Source organism: Cyrtonyx montezumae, unplaced genomic scaffold (genome assembly GCF_038088225.1).
Source record: "Cyrtonyx montezumae isolate F1298 unplaced genomic scaffold, pur_monq_1.0 scaffold_7, whole genome shotgun sequence".
Lineage (NCBI taxonomy): Eukaryota > Metazoa > Chordata > Aves > Galliformes > Odontophoridae > Cyrtonyx > Cyrtonyx montezumae.
In genome coordinates, this window is record NW_027072078.1 from 20,293,511 (window position 1) to 20,312,207 (window position 18,697).

General features: G+C 33.0%; 1 protein-coding gene across 1 annotated transcript in view; it reads left to right on the forward strand.

Moving 5' to 3' along the window:
- KCNH7 (potassium voltage-gated channel subfamily H member 7) overlaps positions 1–18,697 on the forward strand; it is a 195,637-nt gene that overhangs the window by 142,202 nt on the left and 34,738 nt on the right. Inside the window, exons 7-8 of the mRNA XM_065751023.1 lie at positions 9,989–10,414; positions 17,306–17,705. Of these exons, the coding sequence (XP_065607095.1) occupies positions 9,989–10,414; positions 17,306–17,705 (826 nt within the window). The remainder of the gene's footprint in view (positions 1–9,988; positions 10,415–17,305; positions 17,706–18,697) is intronic.

The following is an 18,697-nucleotide window of genomic DNA, read 5'->3' on the forward strand; positions in this document are numbered from 1 at the left end:
TAATGGTACATTTTTTGTTCTGAAATATATTAAGGAAGACAATAAAACACTTACAGGCTCAAAATTCGCTTTGTTTCAATGTCATGCCATGAGCCAACAATAGCAAATATATTTTAGGTGACTAAAAATCACAGCAGTAGTTTAAGCCTTTATTAAAAATATGACCCTTAATGGTTTATTGTTCAGACAATTAAATGCTTGTTAACAACTTACTCGTTATGTAACTTAACTTAACTGGTTATGAATAGCCCACAAAATCTTCAGCATTTTGAAATATTTTCTATCTTCTGTAATAATACCTCTTCACTACTTAGGGAATTAATTAAGAACAACCTTACACAACTTTTAATACATACTCAGGTATCAATTTTTGTCAAAAATAGCTGCTAATAACTCCTTCTTTGTTAATCTGCAAATCACTTAGTCTTAAAGATAAGTAAAGCGTACTCAAAAAATCTATATCCATCTGCGTTGCTCTGATGATGCATTACCCACTTACCTGAAAGTAACTGGATACTGAGTGTCAGGAAGAGCCACTGAGGTTTAAGATCTGTAAGCCATTTCTTATATTTTCTTAGGAAATAATGGATAGAAAATGAGCTATAAAAATACTTCTTCTCATTTAACATCTGTATTTATGAGAAAATAAATATTAAATAAAAGGTAGTGAGTTTTCTAAATTGTTATATATGTTCAGGTTCAGTGAAGCAATTTTCTTTGTCAGCAACATCTACAGATTAATTCCATCAAACCTGCACAATTTACTGAACAAATATGAAGACAGTCCTGTAGTACTGTTCTACTGAGAGGGTACACATAACATTCCTTGCTAATTTGGTGATTCTGTGTTGCTGCATATTTAAATATCATTAGCTGAATAGATTTATTGAATTATTTGGTAGTCACATGAAAATGTAACATCGTATGAGGTCAGCCCTGTAAGGCACTCAGTATTCCCAGGATATCCCAGTTCTCTCAAATTTCCAGTAGGATTTGAAAGTGCTTATCATCAGGAAAAATGCTACCTTGTCAAATAGACACTAATTGGAACATATTTTTAAAGAATCTTTGTAAATCTTTAAGAGTCAGAATACTTTTGTAATTCTCTTTATATGAATAGTCAACTTGATAATAACACGGCCTCTCTCTTGGCATTGCATTGCTATATTGGCTGGGTTCTCAGACCTTCTATTACATTTCTGGGGACATCAGTGTTTGTGAATAAACACTAATGAGAACCTGGCAATTGTTCAATACAGGTGCTGTAATTTCAAGGCATCAATACAATCACTGTATGCAGATGTGTCATGTCAGTAATGGGAATATGTACTGTGTGGATGTGGGCTTCCGGCATGGGCTTAAATTTGATCTCTGTTTTGTCAAGTATTGTAGATGAACACAGAATCACAAAATTTTGGGGGTTGGAAGGGACTTCTAGAGATCATCAAGTCCAGCCCCTTGCCAAAGCAGCTCCCTAGACCAGGTTGCACAGGTAGGCATCCAGGCATGTCTTGAACCTCTCCAGAGAAGGGGACTCCACAACCTTTCTGGATTATGTGATATAAAATAGTATTATTATTTAGAAATTTAAACACCACACTCATAAGTATAATGAAATGTATTTTAATGACAGTCTTAAATAGAAAATGTGAAAAGCAGAGGAGAAAGTTATACATAAGGATAATTTTATATTTCTAAAAACAGTAAAATACAAATTTTGGATACACAGAAAGGTGGCATGAAAGCTTTTCTGTAGTTCATGCACACCATTATGAGTCAACCTCTTTTTACAATTAGGCATTCTAATCTGTATATTTATTTAATTCTTTAAAAAGATTTTATTAAAAACCTTCCAAATATAGCTCAATTGCAACTTGCTATTGCAATGTCATTGACATTGAAGCTACAGATTTAAAACATGAAACTTTATCCAGTAGAGACAGCAAAGTACCATGTAAAACCCTTCTGGCACCCTATTATTTCATTGGTATTGTTTCCCAAAAGCATTCCCAGCAAAGACTGAAAAAAGTACTTCTCTCTTAGAGGGAATCATCTGCTTGAAACTTGAAGTAGTCTTCCATTTGACAAGGCTTGCTGCTTCAGCTGCATACACTGTAAACATAACAGCGCAGGAGAATTAGAGGAACTAGAGCACCAGAAAGCAGGTGCAGGAAGCAAATTCCTATGCAGGCAGAAAACATTCACCTACACTTGTGACTGAAAACCTCATAAATATGTAACTGTAACTAAACTACCTACGGCAGACAGTGAACAATCTAGCTGGAGTAATCTGAACTGTGGAAGCAGCAATATTACACTCACAGGTACTCAAGGGCTACCTAAGACAGTGTCAGTAGAATTTTCCAAAATCAAAATGGCAATTCTATGGCAATTAGAATTATAATTCAGCTAAAATTTTTCCTTCACTTAAATATTAACAATACAGAACAGTATTAAATTTCAACTTCACTGAAATTGCTTGGACATTTATAGAAATTGCCTAACACCAGATCAGATGGATTCCAAGTACCAATAAAAACTTACCCATTTTTATTTTTTTCCCATTATTTCATTGTCTCTGAAACTGCAGCTCCAACAGCATATTCACATACTGAATATCCATAAAACTTTTCAGTATTTCAGTACGTCACTTAGGTTGAGAACACCAAAACGTCTGTCTTTCATTAACTCAAAAAAAGGCTTTATTTAGTGGCATTTAAAAACAGTCTGACTTCTGGAACAGTATCTCTAAACTCAAATAAGCTTTGAGTTTTTTGGGTTCAGACAGTAATAATAAAAATGTGTTTCAATGCCTATCTAAAATTACACTTACACTCATTGAATATGTGGCCATAGCCTAAAAAAGAAAAAAATATAATATATTGTGCTATTTCTGACACTGCAAACAAAAAAAAATATTGAGTCCATTGTTTAAATTAGAAAGATTTATTACCTCTTGTGACTGAAGTTCCCAAATGAGAATCATAGGACAAGCAAGGACAACCCATATTTTCACAGTGCAGCAGATCTTCCTTAAGAAAAGCTAAACTTTAAAAATACGAGGCCATTAAACATTATATGATCATACCTCACAGGAATAATTCAAATTGCCACATGGAGAATGGTAAATATCAGCATTATATCCTAAGTGTCATACTATAAGATTATAAAGCATTTAAAAGATATGTGTTCCCTTAAAAAAAGGAAGAAATTTATCAACATTTCCCATGATATTTCTTGAATTATGATGTTCTTTAATAGATACAACTGAAGAATGTATTCAAATGTCTTTTAATACAGATGTGTGGAAGTAGAATATAATGCTGGATTTGTATGGCACACTAAATGTAAATCACTTCAAATTACTTTCAGTAATGTTATAATCTTGTTAGTTGTTCATATCAGCATCAAGGAAGACATTCATTCAGAAAACCGAAATACGAAAGACTGCAACAGTGGGGAATTAGATAATGCCCAACATCAGCAAGCACACGTTGATTTAATTTCCATTTACTCAATAATGCTTTGCAATATTTATTTTTAGGCCATTTTCAATTCCAAAATCTCTTTAGGAGGAACAATTTGTAGAAATCTCATGATAATATTATGAACAGGGAAGAAAACTGTAAAGATGTCCTTGCTAGTTGTAGCTTAGTAGCTTCGGTAGAACAAGAGAAATGAGAGCCAGCAGAGGTTACAGGAAGTGTTCCACAAATGTGATATAATATCCAATACATAATAATTTCCTCTTTTAAAACTGAAATAATACTGCTTCATTTTTTGAACTGTACTGTCATTCAGATTTAAGATCCTTGGTAGTGATAGAAGTAGTTATTGTTTGCATATGCTTCGTTTTCTTTTCTATTTTCTTTGTTTTCCCTGTTTTCTCACAAATGAGTTCATATAAAATGATTTCATCTAAACATGAGTTCAAAACCAGTTGTTAAAGGAAGAGATCGTACTTGAGGTTGGAGAGTTTTTGGAATTATGTGGTAGTTTTAATTCTGCACCTTGAGCTGCACCAGAGAGCAAGCAGGAAGAGTAGCTTCACTTTACTTGAACTTAGGAGATGCAACTTAATTTTCTAGTCACCAGTATTAAGCTTGTATATTAAAGACCACTGAAAATATTGTTTAATTCAAATAGATTTTCATTTTTTGTGAAATTACTTTGAGGACATTGGGATTAACTTGGTCTAATAACCTATGGGTGCCTTCTCTGAAAATAAGAAAGGTATGAACTTTCTTATGACACCTCTTTGTTTTGTGCTTTAAGAAAAAAGAATATGTTTTATATTTCATTGGTGCAGTTATCCTATCTTGTTACACTCAGATAGTGAGTGTGCATTATTTTGGCTTTCTGTTTCAACCTTGAATTTCTGTATTTGGATAAAAAGATCTCAGAAGTCACAATTTTTTCTTAGGTCTTTCTCTTATTTTTGAATGGCTATGATACTATTATCTATAGTATAATTATTTTAATTCTATTATCAGTTTGTTTTAATTTTTGTGTAAAATTTATATCTTGTATATGCCAAGATATAAGATACTTTTTATCTTGACTATGCTTTATAGAATGGTGAATTTTAAAGCATCTTTGATTTCTATATAGAATAACGATATTCAGTTTTCTCAGCATACAAGAACTTAACAGGTTGATAGATTTGCTATATATTCCCTGACTTAAAGGTGAAGGAAGATTGTCCAGTCATTGATCAGAGCTGTATGCCTCACATTGGACTGAGTTCAGCAAGATATTGGCAAAATACTTACATATTTTCACTTTTTATAGTGTATCCTATAAAGAAACTATTTAAACATTTATTTCAATGTGTGGACTGGTAGCATCTTCCATATTTTCATGCATGGTATTTTCTCAGAGGATAAATATTAAATATTATTTTAAAGTCTTCAGGTAATGTAAGACTATGAATTTCATTAAAAATGTGCTATGTAAGAGATAACCTTGTTAGTACAAGTTTCACTTTGTGGCAAAAGTTACAGTGGCATAACAGTGTCTAGTATTGAATAGATCTACATAATGTTAATTATACAGTTTATATGAGACATACTTTGTCATAAGACATATGAAAGGATATTTCTGAAAAGCTAATATACTAAGCTTTGCACTCATCAACCTTCTATGCATACCTCCATATACCTTTATTTTACAAATGCCATTTTCTTCTTTTTTGTTCCCCTGTTTATCTTTCATTTTGTTTCCTGGAAACATTGCTCACTCTGATCATATTTTCCAGATGTGTATTAGTTCTGTCTATGATGAAAGTTTTTACCTAGACTGCAGATGTGCTCTGTATTGTTTGCGCAAGTGCGCTGCAATCAGTTGTATATATATCTGCTGTCAGTTTGGAAATTCAAAGAACAAAAATACTTAATACTTAACAAAAATGCTAATGGTCCACTGCTTTCTGAATAAAATGCATATATACTTCTGGCCTATGCAGTCACATTATGCACACAGAGTTAATTCAGTGCTTCTTGAAAGCATCAGGCATCCTTTCTGGTTTCCACATTTATGGACTTCATATAGCTCTACAGTTGCTTGGAAAGTCATGCTATAGCATGTAATAACACTACATTACACTTCCATGCAGGTGGTGCTACAATACCTAGGAAACCACATTGCAATTCTATGGAGTGGTCTGACAGAAGCATTTATAACAATTCATAACAGATGGCTTATTATTTATTACTTCTGTTATTATTTATTAAATCTGTATTATGTGCCTTTATTTAGTTTCTACTTCTTTGGCTTTTGCTGTCAGCATTTGCATTCTTCAATAAACTGAGACTGAAAATGTCTCAGAAGACTGTTCTCTTGTGTGGTACATAGCAACATGGGCCACTCAGAGTCTCTTGAAACAGTTTGCATAATAGATAACAAAGAGTGTTTCACACAGGAAATAAAAATAAACTGAAAAATATCCCCATTGAGTTGTGATATCAAAATTAAAAATAGGAAAGAACAAATATTTGTGTGAATTAATCTTAAAATAAGAAGAATATCTACATATAGATGAATTAGAAGAATGATACATCATTGCTGCTACATAGTAGCTTCTGTAAATAATTTATGCTGATTATCCCTTGCAAGATGCTTTCAATTTAGTAGGTAAATATTCTCTCCATTGTCAGAAGTCAGAGAGGCTAAATGTCAGTTTGCCTATCATCACTAAGAAACTCAGTGACAGAGACTAGACTGTAATTCTCACATTACCTAATATCTTGCCTAATGTTTTACCTGCACATTCTCTTTTATTAAGGAAATTGAAATGAGAGAAATATTAGTGTTTCCCTGAGAAGTGTGAAATATTTTTGCTTCATTAGCAACTGCAGAGCTCATAAGAAGAGTCCCCTGCACAAAGCAGTTATTGACAATGTGCTATACGGTGTTATCGACCTATTTAGGCTCCTTGACACTTCATCAAGAAACACTATGCAAAACAGTGTCTTTTGAACATGATGTAGTTTTATTCCACAGTAACAGGATTGTTTTCTTGAGAGGAAAAATGTCAGAACTATCAAAAAAGATAACACCGTGGGTAGAGTGATCTTGTTTAAAGTGAAGAAGACTGACTAGATTTATTTATTTTTCAATTAATTGTCACCTGGTAGTACTTCTGGTACGTCCACTTCCTTTGCCCTTCTGCTTAACAAGACTAAATCATTAATAAATTCCCAGTATTCCTGAATATCTTTTCTTTCATTTCCAATGAACATCTGTTATCTTGGTGAAAGTAGAAATTACTAAATACTTCAGAAAGAGAAACCTGTCTAAAACTGTGACTTTAAAAGATATTTTGACCTCACTCAGTAATTTCCTGGTATCTGAAATATGTATCTCCAGACTGCAGCCTTTTTTTGTAACTGCTATCTTGAATTTGTGATCTTAAAAAATAAAAACATTAACCTATAAAAAATCAAGAGATATTCACAAGCCCTGTCTGAATGAAACACCAAAGTTCTCCAAATAAAAAAATCTATTTGAATGAAGAGTGTTCTAGCTTGCTGAAGCATTGGTTTGAGTGAATGGAATAAAGAGGAATGCACAGGAAAAGATGTAAAACGGTAATTAGAAATTTGTTTTTCACCATCTAAAACAAGTGTGAGATGGTATTTCATCAAGCTTGAATATGTTGATAAGTTTTTTAAAAGAAAACATTGTAGCTAATATGACTCCTACTTTGCATTACAGATTTTTATTTAATAAAATGCCAGGAAACATGGGTTTCCTATCACATGGTGTCTCAGTGTTCAGTGACCTGTTAATACTATAATAGCTGGGGCTTGATTTCATGCTGAGTGTCCCAGTTCTGCTCATTATTCTTAAAAATATTCTATTCCCTAAGCCACCTGTTCTATAATCAAACTATGAAAAGAATTTCACTATCCAGAAGGGAAAAGTTAATAAAATTTCTTTACACAAGCAGTAATTTTTTCAACAGATATTTTAAGTAAATGTAATTTTAAGTAACTTCACAAGAAGTTATTGAGTGAATTTCTAGGTACTCTGAAGTCTTCCATCTAACCAAGTTCAATATACATTGGCCGATACCAATGTGCAATCCTCACAAGGATGTCACACAAAAGCAAAAAGACAAATTCCTCTCATGTTCAGTCAGAAAATGACAAGAAAGCTAATAATGTTTTCTCTTTTCTATATGTGTAACTATTATATTTTTTTGTCTGAGAAAGTCCTGTATTCTTTATCTAAATCCAGTAGATAAGTCATTACATAATTAGTGTTTGTCTTTACTTCCCATTGCATGAAAGTACACAATGTAGAAACATAAACTTCTGTATTGCATTAGGAACATGAAAAACAACCATCAGTTAGCCTCTTCTGTTGTGTCTAAGAAACCATAGCGGAAAAGTTGGAACAATTTCTGCTGTGATCACTGTTATACTTCTGTTTCCTCTTTTTGCCTGATTTTTTTCTTTTTCTTTAGTGTTCTGTTTCATCTACCTCGATCTAAATGAGTCTAGAAATAAACATAACTAGAGTGAGAATAAGAGCCAGCTTTCTGGAGAGTATGTTCAATGTACATTATATGTTGCACTGAAATGATGCATATTATCTGGAATTTTCAAACTATAAGAAAAGTAAACTTTATATATTGATTATTTTGTTTCCTTCATGACTTGAAAGCCTAGCAGGAGGTCACTGATATAAATTTTATAATTAAATTGCCACATATAATCAATAAGGTGGTGTTATGAAAGTATTAAGTATGCTTATGAGATTAATCAATACCTCAGCTTCAGGTAGCTGTCCGCTAGTGTGTTTATTGTGTAGAAAAAAGAAACGAAAAAAAAAAAAACAACAAACAGACACCTCTACTTAAGTGCAAGTCCTAGTTACAAGATAAAAAATAGATGAACAATCTCTACCATCACCTCAGCATGGGGTACTTAATGGCTGCTTGAAGGTATAATCTTTTCAATGGCTTAAACGTTTCTTTCTTCACAGAATGGGGAAAAGTGGTTATTAACCCTGGTGTTCTCTCAACATTTTCAGGATAAAACTATATTGGATAAGTGCCACCTGGATTGCTAAGGATGGTATCTAAGGTTTATAAAACACTTGCTATTAGAAAGAAGTGTGCTGATCCTTATAATTTTATAAGATTACGTTCAGTGTGCATGAAATTCCTCAATCTTGTGGAAATTGAAATCTCTAATCCCAAACTACTTACTGCTAAACAAAAGCAGAAAATGTTGCAGACACTGTGATTCTCCTTCCAGTTATGATTTCATTTCAGCATGCTTATTCATTTTAGTTACTTTTGAAAAGTCTCATTTTCTAAACAGCATTGTTTTTAATTAGCTGGAGGAGAAGAAATAAGCAGAAGTAACTGTGAAAAATGGGCATATAATTTCTTGAATATGTCTTGAATTATCACTTACTCATATGCATAGTAACTGAAGGTTGTCACTGTCTAATGTTTTCTCATAGGTCTGTGTAAAATTAAGTGGTGATTTGAGGCCCAAAGGATTTGGATAGTACTTTCAGCACAGAAAGTAATAAATAGCATTGTTGATGACAGTCTGTATAAGGCCAAGCATTGAGTAGAAGCAAAAAAACATAGCTTACCTTCTTATCCTTAAAGGTTTTATTCCTTCATGTTGGAGTTCAATCAGACTGGAGTAGCAGCCAAAGGAAATCTGTTTTATCTTGTGCCCACTATGAGCTTGTTCTTTCCAACAAAGCAAACATTTCAACTTCAAGGGCCAGTAAATCAAGCAATATATACAAACATAATCCCTTCCAAATAAAATTGAAATCCAACTTATAAAACACCAATAGATAACAAATCCACAGTTGTAAAAGAATGATATAAAGCTTTAGACATTGATGATGAAAGTTGAAGTGAAGCAAAAGGCAGTACTTCTGTGGAATGCCTTTGTTACACTGTTAGCAATGCTATAACTACAGCCTGAGTAAGAAGAGTCCATGCACGAAAAGTGGAGATAGCTGTCAAGGATGCCCACAGATCTTTATCTAACTGCTCAATATCTGTTTGCCTAATAATTTTTTAATGAGTGTAGACTTTAGGAGTGAATTTCAGCCAATGATAATAGGCTTGCTTTGGTAAAAAAAAAAGAAAACTACTACACCACAGAAAGAAAAACGTGTTACTGGCCACAAACAGAGTGGAATGGTGGATAAAGGAATTTGATGACATCTTTAGTTATGCAGGTTTTACATTTTATGGCTCAGGAATGGCACTTTGTGTGTGACACAGGGAACATGAATCAACCTACAGTGTAAAATTGTCAATGAATTTATTGGGTGTGATAGATGTCATGAATTTCAGAGAAGTGCAATCTGCCAAAATACCAAGTAATTGAAGTTCAATGCTCCAAACTACAATAAAGCACTTAGTTTGTTACTGTACTTGCTAAGTTTACTAAAAATAGGAATAGATGCTGTCCTGATTATTGACATGGTATATTTCTTATTCTAGGTTCTATCCTTAGGGGCTGATGTTCTACCAGAATATAAACTCCAAACACCTCGCATCAACAAGTTTACTATATTGCACTATAGTCCTTTTAAAGCTGTCTGGGACTGGCTCATTTTGTTGCTGGTAATATACACCGCCATATTCACCCCTTATTCTGCTGCCTTCCTTCTGAATGATAGCGAGGAAAGGAAGAGAAGAGAGTGTGGATATTCTTGCAGCCCACTGAATGTTGTAGACTTAATTGTGGATATTATGTTTATCATTGACATTCTAATCAACTTCAGAACAACATATGTAAACCAGAATGAAGAAGTGGTAAGTGACCCAGCAAAAATAGCAATTCACTACTTCAAAGGCTGGTTCCTAATTGACATGGTTGCTGCAATACCTTTTGACCTGCTGATTTTTGGCTCTGGCTCTGAAGAGGTAAGCTTAAATAAATGAGAAATCTTAAATCTGAAGTTTTGACATTACTACAATAATCCATATAGCCAAGTATATATTTTTACTAATCAATTAATAGGCTTTTAGTAGTTCCATGTTTTAAAGATAAAATTAAATCCTTCTTAATATGGTAAAGTAGAATATTGTCTTTATCAACGAATGTTGTCCTGAGAATTTATTTCATTAACAGGAGAAAAATTTGAACTTCAACTGAAGTTTTTCTACTAAACCACATTTGATACTACCATTACAAATAATGAAATAAGTATAATGTATGAAGGATTTATTCAAATGCTTTTAGTTTATAATTTTCGCTCCTTTCATTTGCTGCTTGCTTTGTAAAAACTGCCCATAATGAGTCTAAGTGTTGTGTTGGCATTAACACACTAAAATAAATTATCTCTATTCAAAATCTTTAGATCTGTGTAAAGCAGATTAGTCAAAATGTAAAATAACAATTAACAAAAAGAGCTGTCTGTCATCTATTTTATCAAGGATATGGACTACCAAAAGATTATTTGGGATGAATCTTGCCAGACTTACAGTTCATGTGTCTAACGTCTTCATTCTATCTGTAGAATGGGCAAATAAAATCCTCAGTGTATGTATCTGAAAATTGCCCAAAGGCGCATAAAAGACATAGGTTGTATTCTGGTAGCCTGACCCAATTCTGCCTTCTTCCAAAGAATTTACATTTAATTTAAGAAGGTCTAAAGTTATAGCATACATTTTGATGAAAACCTTACTGACAAGTAGAGAGTTATGTTTATTTTTTCTTGTAATATATAGAATGCAGGATAAAAAACAGCAAACCCAGCAAAATATGATTCTGTCTCTTTTCAAATGGCAGAAATCCATTTCTTAAAGATACAGTTTTGCACATACTGATATAAGGGAGAAAAGTGTTTACTAAGCATGTATATTTTTCATTAACTGAGGAAAGAAAAGTAAAAACACTGAATTAACCACCAACCTGAGCATGAAATTTCATTGCATTCCTCAGTGTCACGATGTAGATAAGTTAAAAACTTTTTCATTTTAAATTTAATTCCTTTTAACTAAAGCCCTTAATGAAACAATAAATATTTTTATATCTGCCTCAGAAGTCTGAACTGAATTCTGAGCATACACTAACTATCCTCACAAGTGACATTTGAACCTCTGTATTTAAGAGCCAATGCAAAACAGCTGGCACATACCTAAAAGCACCTTGAGAGTCTTATGAGATCTTTAAGTCTTAAAAAAAAAAAAATCAGATGTAGAGTGAATATTAGTCATGCTTTTCTTCACTTCATTTTCTCAGAATTAATAAAATGAAAAAGTTTTCTTGTACACCTGAATAAAATGATTTAATTCAGCAGACATGGGAATCGATAACAGTCCAATTAATAGTGATATTCCTACTGAATTAAACATGAGCACGCACATTCAAAGTAGATGGATAATCTGGAGACACGTGTAGAGAATAGCATGCAGTGGAAGTAAATTTTGTTAAACAAATGAAAAAAGAAGAAAAAGTAATAAAAAGAACAAAGAGAATACATTGATGGCTCTCCTACCAATAGAGAACTTTTCTGTAAATAACGTGACTAAAAAGCTCAGAGATTCAAGATAAATTTTGTCTGCTCACCATTTGCATTTGTTATGTGTAATAGATGTCAGTCTTTCAGGATTCCTTTTTCTGCAGTTTTGATGACTCAGACACATAAAAGACAAATGTACTGACAATGACATTACTTGGACCATATCATTCCCTTGCAAGAACTGTCTTCTGTTTCTGGTCACTGAGCACTCGTTGCTGCCAAAAATTACGTGTGAAGGGAAGTGTGGAACAACATGAATTACAGTGGGGACAAATTCCAAAGCTCAGTTGAAAAAATGCTCTTTGGATTTTACCCTGAGCATCTTTCTCCACATTTCCCTTGCTACAAAAGTCTTTAACAACAAAGTGTCAAGTGCTGAAGTGATGTTAAAGGGATAGTTTTAACATAAGATAAAATCAAATATTAATAGCAAACAAGTGTATTCCTGTAAATGAGTATAAAAATATCAAAACCTGGAATCTGGTACATAAATTGGTAGACTACGTAATGAGTTTTTCCTTATTACAGCAGTACATAATAATTAATTGTACAGTTTCTGGAAAACACTATCAGGAAAAAGTAGTTTGTTTACCTAAAGAGCAATATATAGACATTACGAACAGTTAATCATGCCATTAGGACTTCTTTCTTTCATTAATGATATTGAATGTGTCAGTTACTTTCTCTAGGCTGCTACTTACTGCAGTTTTCCTTCCTGTACTGCTAACTGTAATGTTTCCACAGTAATCCTTTTTGATAGTTTAGCAAGAAGAAAATGCAAAACTGTTACAATGAAGCCTTTTCCATTTGATAGGTATTTTTTCAGTCATGGGGGTTATCTCTTATATGAAAAAGCTCTTTTTTGTTATCTAGAGATTCTTCAGAAAAGATCCCCTATGAACAATTGTACAGAACTCTCTCTTTATTAAACTACATAAGCTCCAAAGAATGCTCTGTGTGTGCTCACCCACCCTTGAAACACCTTGATATCAAACTGAGTCTAGAAAGGGCAGGAGACAATAATCCAAATACCATGTGCAGCAGTATCTGTACACTTCCATTTGAGCTATACCTGTCAGCTATAGGAAAACAGCAGATTAAGACAGTTTACTTTCCAATTTCTGAATTTAGGAACTAATATAATTTGAAATGAATTATTTTGTTTAAGCAGACTTAAAATAATTATGCCTGGTACTAAGTGTTTGTCTCTGTGTGTGCTTGTACTTTAAATATTAATTGATATCTCCAACACTAGGGAAGAGAAAAAAATGGGTAAATAGACTTATTGGTTTCTATTCTTTTGAAACTTTATGTTTAAATATGGTGTTCATCAATGGGGTATGGTTTGTATTTTAAATAACTCATAGCTGCAGTGGCACAGGTTCTTAAAACATTCACACAGATAATGTCCATGTATAAGTGAAATGCTGCTGAAGATTTCTATATTTTTTCTATATATATATTTCTAAATATTTTTAGATATATACATTTAAAATAATGTGATTTTTCATGCATTCATCGTCTTTACACTTCAAAGGTAAACACAATGTATTTATGGAATATACAGAATGATATATATGGAATATATAGAAGAATATACAGAAGAGCACATTTTTCTGTTTCTACAAATAAAAATTATCAAAGTTAATTTTACAAAAACTAATTAACAAAACATAAACTGAAAAAACATCAACAAGAAAACTGCTTCATTAGGAAAGAAGAAAAACAAACATCATGATATATATATATACAACATATACAGAAAATGTAGGAATGAAGGTATCTTCTATTGGTAGTAATAGATAATTAAAAAAAAAAGGCGTTTTGGGGTATAATGGTGAAATACATTCAAAGCACTCTTGTTCCTTTCTAAGTTTTGATATATCTTCTCTACATAGTGTGTTTGTTAGTAAATTTGAAAGAAAAATCCCATGGTTTTAGAATAAGAAATTGAACCTCGTAGTGCTGACTGCAGCACCACTGATCAGTAGGCTTTAGCATCACCTTCAAAAGGCTAAATTCTGGCATGCAATAAAGATTTGTATAAGAGAGAAAAAATTAGCTGCACTTAATGCTATACTACTCATGCCTCGTAGATTTAATTGCAGGCTTCGAGAAGGGGAGAAGGATGTTGATTGTTTTCCAAAAAAAAAAAAAAAAAAAAAAACAATAGCAAAGAACCTTGGCAGATGAAATACCGTGTAACCAAATGCACCTTAATGCACATTGGAAGAGACATTTTGAGCTTCTCAAATACATCAGTGGTTTTTTATTTAAAAGAGAGACAAATAAGACATGACATTATGGATTTATATAATAATGATAATGGATGTTATGAAAAAAAAAATGAAGAAAAAATAAAACCACACAAATGTACAGTAAAACTAAGGATTTGGCTATCAGTGAGAAGGTCATGAGTCATCAATAGCTTTTCGCAAGGGCAGAATATTATTTATGCAGATAATAATTTAGGTAATAAATACCAGTTCTTTATTCCAGTCCAATACAATAATAATTTCTGAATAATACCCTCTGCAGAGATTGATACCTTCTTCTTTCCAATCAGGCTGTCATCAGTTGTTGTCCATCACAGTAGCTTGATGACATGATCCTTTCATCAGGGACCGGAGACATTGGTGGTATAAACAAATCCCACTGTTAAAAAAGACTAGTCAGAATTAAGAGTCCCATGCTATAATATGTAAAGATTTTGTAAGATAAGTTCAGTGTCCTAAACCCAGAATATATTATCCCAAGAGGCAAGTAATTGGCAAACTTTAACCTTTCTCAAGGAAGAATTGAATAATTATTCCAAGATAATTAAAGATACCTTTTACACCTGGGTGGTGTAATTTGTACCCTGAGTTGTATACGGCCCAGCACTGCAGCTGAGCAAGAGAAGGAACTGTCCCACTGCTCTGTGCCAGTGTGGGCACACCTCAAGTACTGTGAACAGGTTAGGGTACCACAACGTAAGAACATGAAACTAATAAAACTATTAGAGAATGTCCAAAGGAGGGCTGCAGAAATGTTGAAAGGTCTAAAGGTTGGGACATGTGAGGAGCTGCTGAGGTCACTTGTTTTTTTTTAACCCAGAGAAGAGGCTACTAAGGAAAGAATTCATGCTTTCTACCTCTACTGCCAGCTCTACTTCTAGTGTCAGTGCCGCTCATTGAGTTAAAGAACAAACAAACTAACAGTGAGTTTCTTGATTATTTAAAACATAACTAGTTCCACTCTACTGATTTCATGCTGAATACCTGGAATTTACTTACATTATTCATCTCAGATATACTCCAGAGCTGACACAGATGTAGTGTCTAAGCACAAGTTCAACCCTCAGAATGCATATTAGCTAGTCTCATCTTATGGATAGTATGGACAACTGTTGACATATTTGGGATTCACAGTCTACTTACACATATTTTTACAATGTAGTGTAAGAAAGTTTTGCATCTTACATGATGTCAAGATATGACTACATCTGTTATAAAACGGTTTCAAATGTGCCACAAATGCTAGCTGGAGAACAAATGCTAGCTTTTCTAAAGTTTACACTCATTAAAGAATTATAACTAGTAAAGCTTGATTTAACTTACAAAAAAATTTATCTAATGGCAGTATTTGAGCACTGAAGCATACCTTATGAATTGCTTTCTGAAGGATACATGTTTTCTCAGACTATTGAGGTCACAATCAGTGAAACTGCGTTTCTTATAGAAATTGTCCTTAATTTGTTTACCAGCTTTACCATACATTAACCTCTTGCTTGTTTACTCAGAAATATAGACAGTTAAAAGTTGATTTTACTTGTTAATATGTCCCAGCAGCCTGAAAATGCTTTCAAGTTGTGTACTTGATAAGAAAATATTGAGAAGAAAGGTTGTGGTGTCAAGAGATGATTTCTACTTCCTTGTTATACAATCAATGGATTTCAATTCAGCTGCTAGTTTCTTCATTTTTGGCATCTCTCATTATCACACCTAGAAGTGGCTTCATTATTGTTACCACTAATTGTTCTGAGAAAATTACATTGACAAATGTAGCCAAGAAAGCACCTTTTTTTAATCCAAAGGGCTTTGGGATTTTACTCAGAAATCATAAATACACAATGATTTAATAAAAAATAACTACTAGTTTAGCACTTCTTGAAAGAAAGCTTCCACATGACACATACTACCATCAGAGTAGGCTCAGAAAAGTTTAAAAGTTTCCCAGTTATTGTTATTTAATATAAATGCATGTTAAAAGAACGTAAGAAAAAAAGGTCTTAAAGTGTCACTACATTTATTATGCTTCAATATATGCTCAGATGATGGTGGAAAGGAGGTAACTAAGTTATTTTTGAAACAAACTAATTATTTACAATGTTGTCAATGTCATCCACAGTGAATTTACAAGTATGGATTTTTTTTCACAGGTTGATTTGGAATTTGTGAATCTAAATATTAGATTGCTCTTTTTAAAAAAGATCAGAACTGCAAAGGTGCAACCATGCATGATGTTGATGGTCTGCATTAAAAAGCTTTGAACACATTCTTTTTTTATATATGGGCTGTAGTTTTTACAGTGCTGTAATACTTTTATCACTGGCTTCTACCCCTACACCTGCAAGTTGCAGAGTGAAAGATACAGAGAATATTAATCTGAAGTCTGGCAACAGTAACTTTTCCATGATTTTCTATTCACAATAGCTCATCTTTTACCTGTATAGATGCATCTTTTACCTGGTGTTCTTACAATTACAAGCAGGAACAATATTTACAGAATAAGATATTTATTTTCTTTGATTAATTTCAGCCTTATTCCTCCTTTCTTCTAGAACATGTATGTCAAATCATTGCATGACATCTCTAAGGTTCAAATAGACACAAAGCTTTATTTAACACCAAAAATACAGATTATCTGCAAGATAAATAACATAATTATGAATGTTTCACATAACATAGAGATTTTAGCATGCCAAAACATGTTAGAATCAATCTTTAAAATTAATTTACCAATAAGTCTGGATCAAGAATAATATTAAAAATGGAAGAATACTTAGCAGATGACATTAGTCAATATATCTTCATTTAAAATATGTTCCGCTTATTGTTTTCTTCTCTGTTTTTGTAATAAACTCAATAGTTTAAAGAAAATAAAATCAGAATTCCATTTGAAAGGATTTTCTACTGATTATCTCCTCAAAATCATGGAATTTCTTATGGTTTATTCATGCTGACTAATTGAAAGTAAATTTGCTGACCAAAAAAATCATTATCTGTTTATATCTGATTTTTTTTTACAGACAACAACATTAATAGGTCTTCTGAAGACAGCTAGACTGCTGCGTTTGGTGAGGGTAGCACGGAAATTGGACAGATATTCAGAATATGGTGCTGCAGTTCTGATGCTACTTATGTGCATATTTGCACTAATTGCTCACTGGCTTGCTTGTATTTGGTATGCCATTGGAAATGTAGAAAGACCTTACTTGGCTCATAAGATTGGCTGGCTGGATTCTTTAGGAGAGCAATTAGGAAAACACTACAATAAGAGTGATGCAAGTTCTGGACCATCCATCAAGGACAAATATGTTACAGCACTTTATTTTACATTCAGCAGTCTGACAAGTGTAGGATTTGGAAATGTGTCTCCAAACACCAACTCAGAGAAAATCTTTTCCATCTGTGTCATGTTGATTGGCTGTAAGTAGTTTTATCTTATTTTTTTTGGATATCTTTTCCCCATGGTGTTTCAATAAATGACTTAACAAAATCTAAGCTAATAAGATTATAAGAATGCAGCCAGAAGAGCAAATTCATAAAGAAAGCAATGGTTCTGTGTGAAAATGTGTTGTGATAACACTTAGAGTTTAAGGAATTCTGAAGTATCTATGTTTCTTAGATGATACTGGACAAAATTAAAATGGATATTAGACAAAGCCTACAGTTTTTTAAGGGCTATGAGTACCTAAGTATTTTTAAATATTCTTTCATCTGAATCAGTGTAATAACCAGAGTAAGCAGTACAGGGTATTTATACTGAGCACTCTGTGTTTGTGGTGTTCAGATGACCAAAGGGTCAGTACATCTGTTTTGTTGATTGGACTGGAGGTCTATGAAAAACACTAGCCAGGTTATAGAAATTAGCCTTTTTTTTCATGAGGTACTTCAGAAAAAGCATTGTGTGCTCATAGAGAATCTGCAGATTGTTGTAAAATGTATGTCAATTTCTATATTCTGCTACAGTCTCCTTTTTGACTACACAACTAATTAATCTGTTCAACAATGTCATGCTTCTGTAGATCATATTATAGGTAATGTGTGTAATTGTAAGGCTTTCTAAAAATAACCACTATGATATAGGCTGGTTGAGCAGTAGGGATCGATATATTACTTTAGCACAAGAAATTAATGTGTGCTAGTTCTAAAACTTTACACTTCAGCTTTGCTTGGTATGTGAATAGCTTTGCGTCTTCTGAATGATCCTGCTTCACAAAAGCAATGAAGCCCCTATAGACTACTCTTTGCATCCACCAGCTGCAAGGAATTTTTATTGGGTTTCATATAGGCTGTTTTTCAGTTATAGTGTGCTATGATATAAAGTTGCTTATTATGGCATAACAAGCAATAGAGAATTGCCAAATTAGGGAAAAACAGATATAGGTCAGGCAAAGGACATCGTGATGAAACTGAAG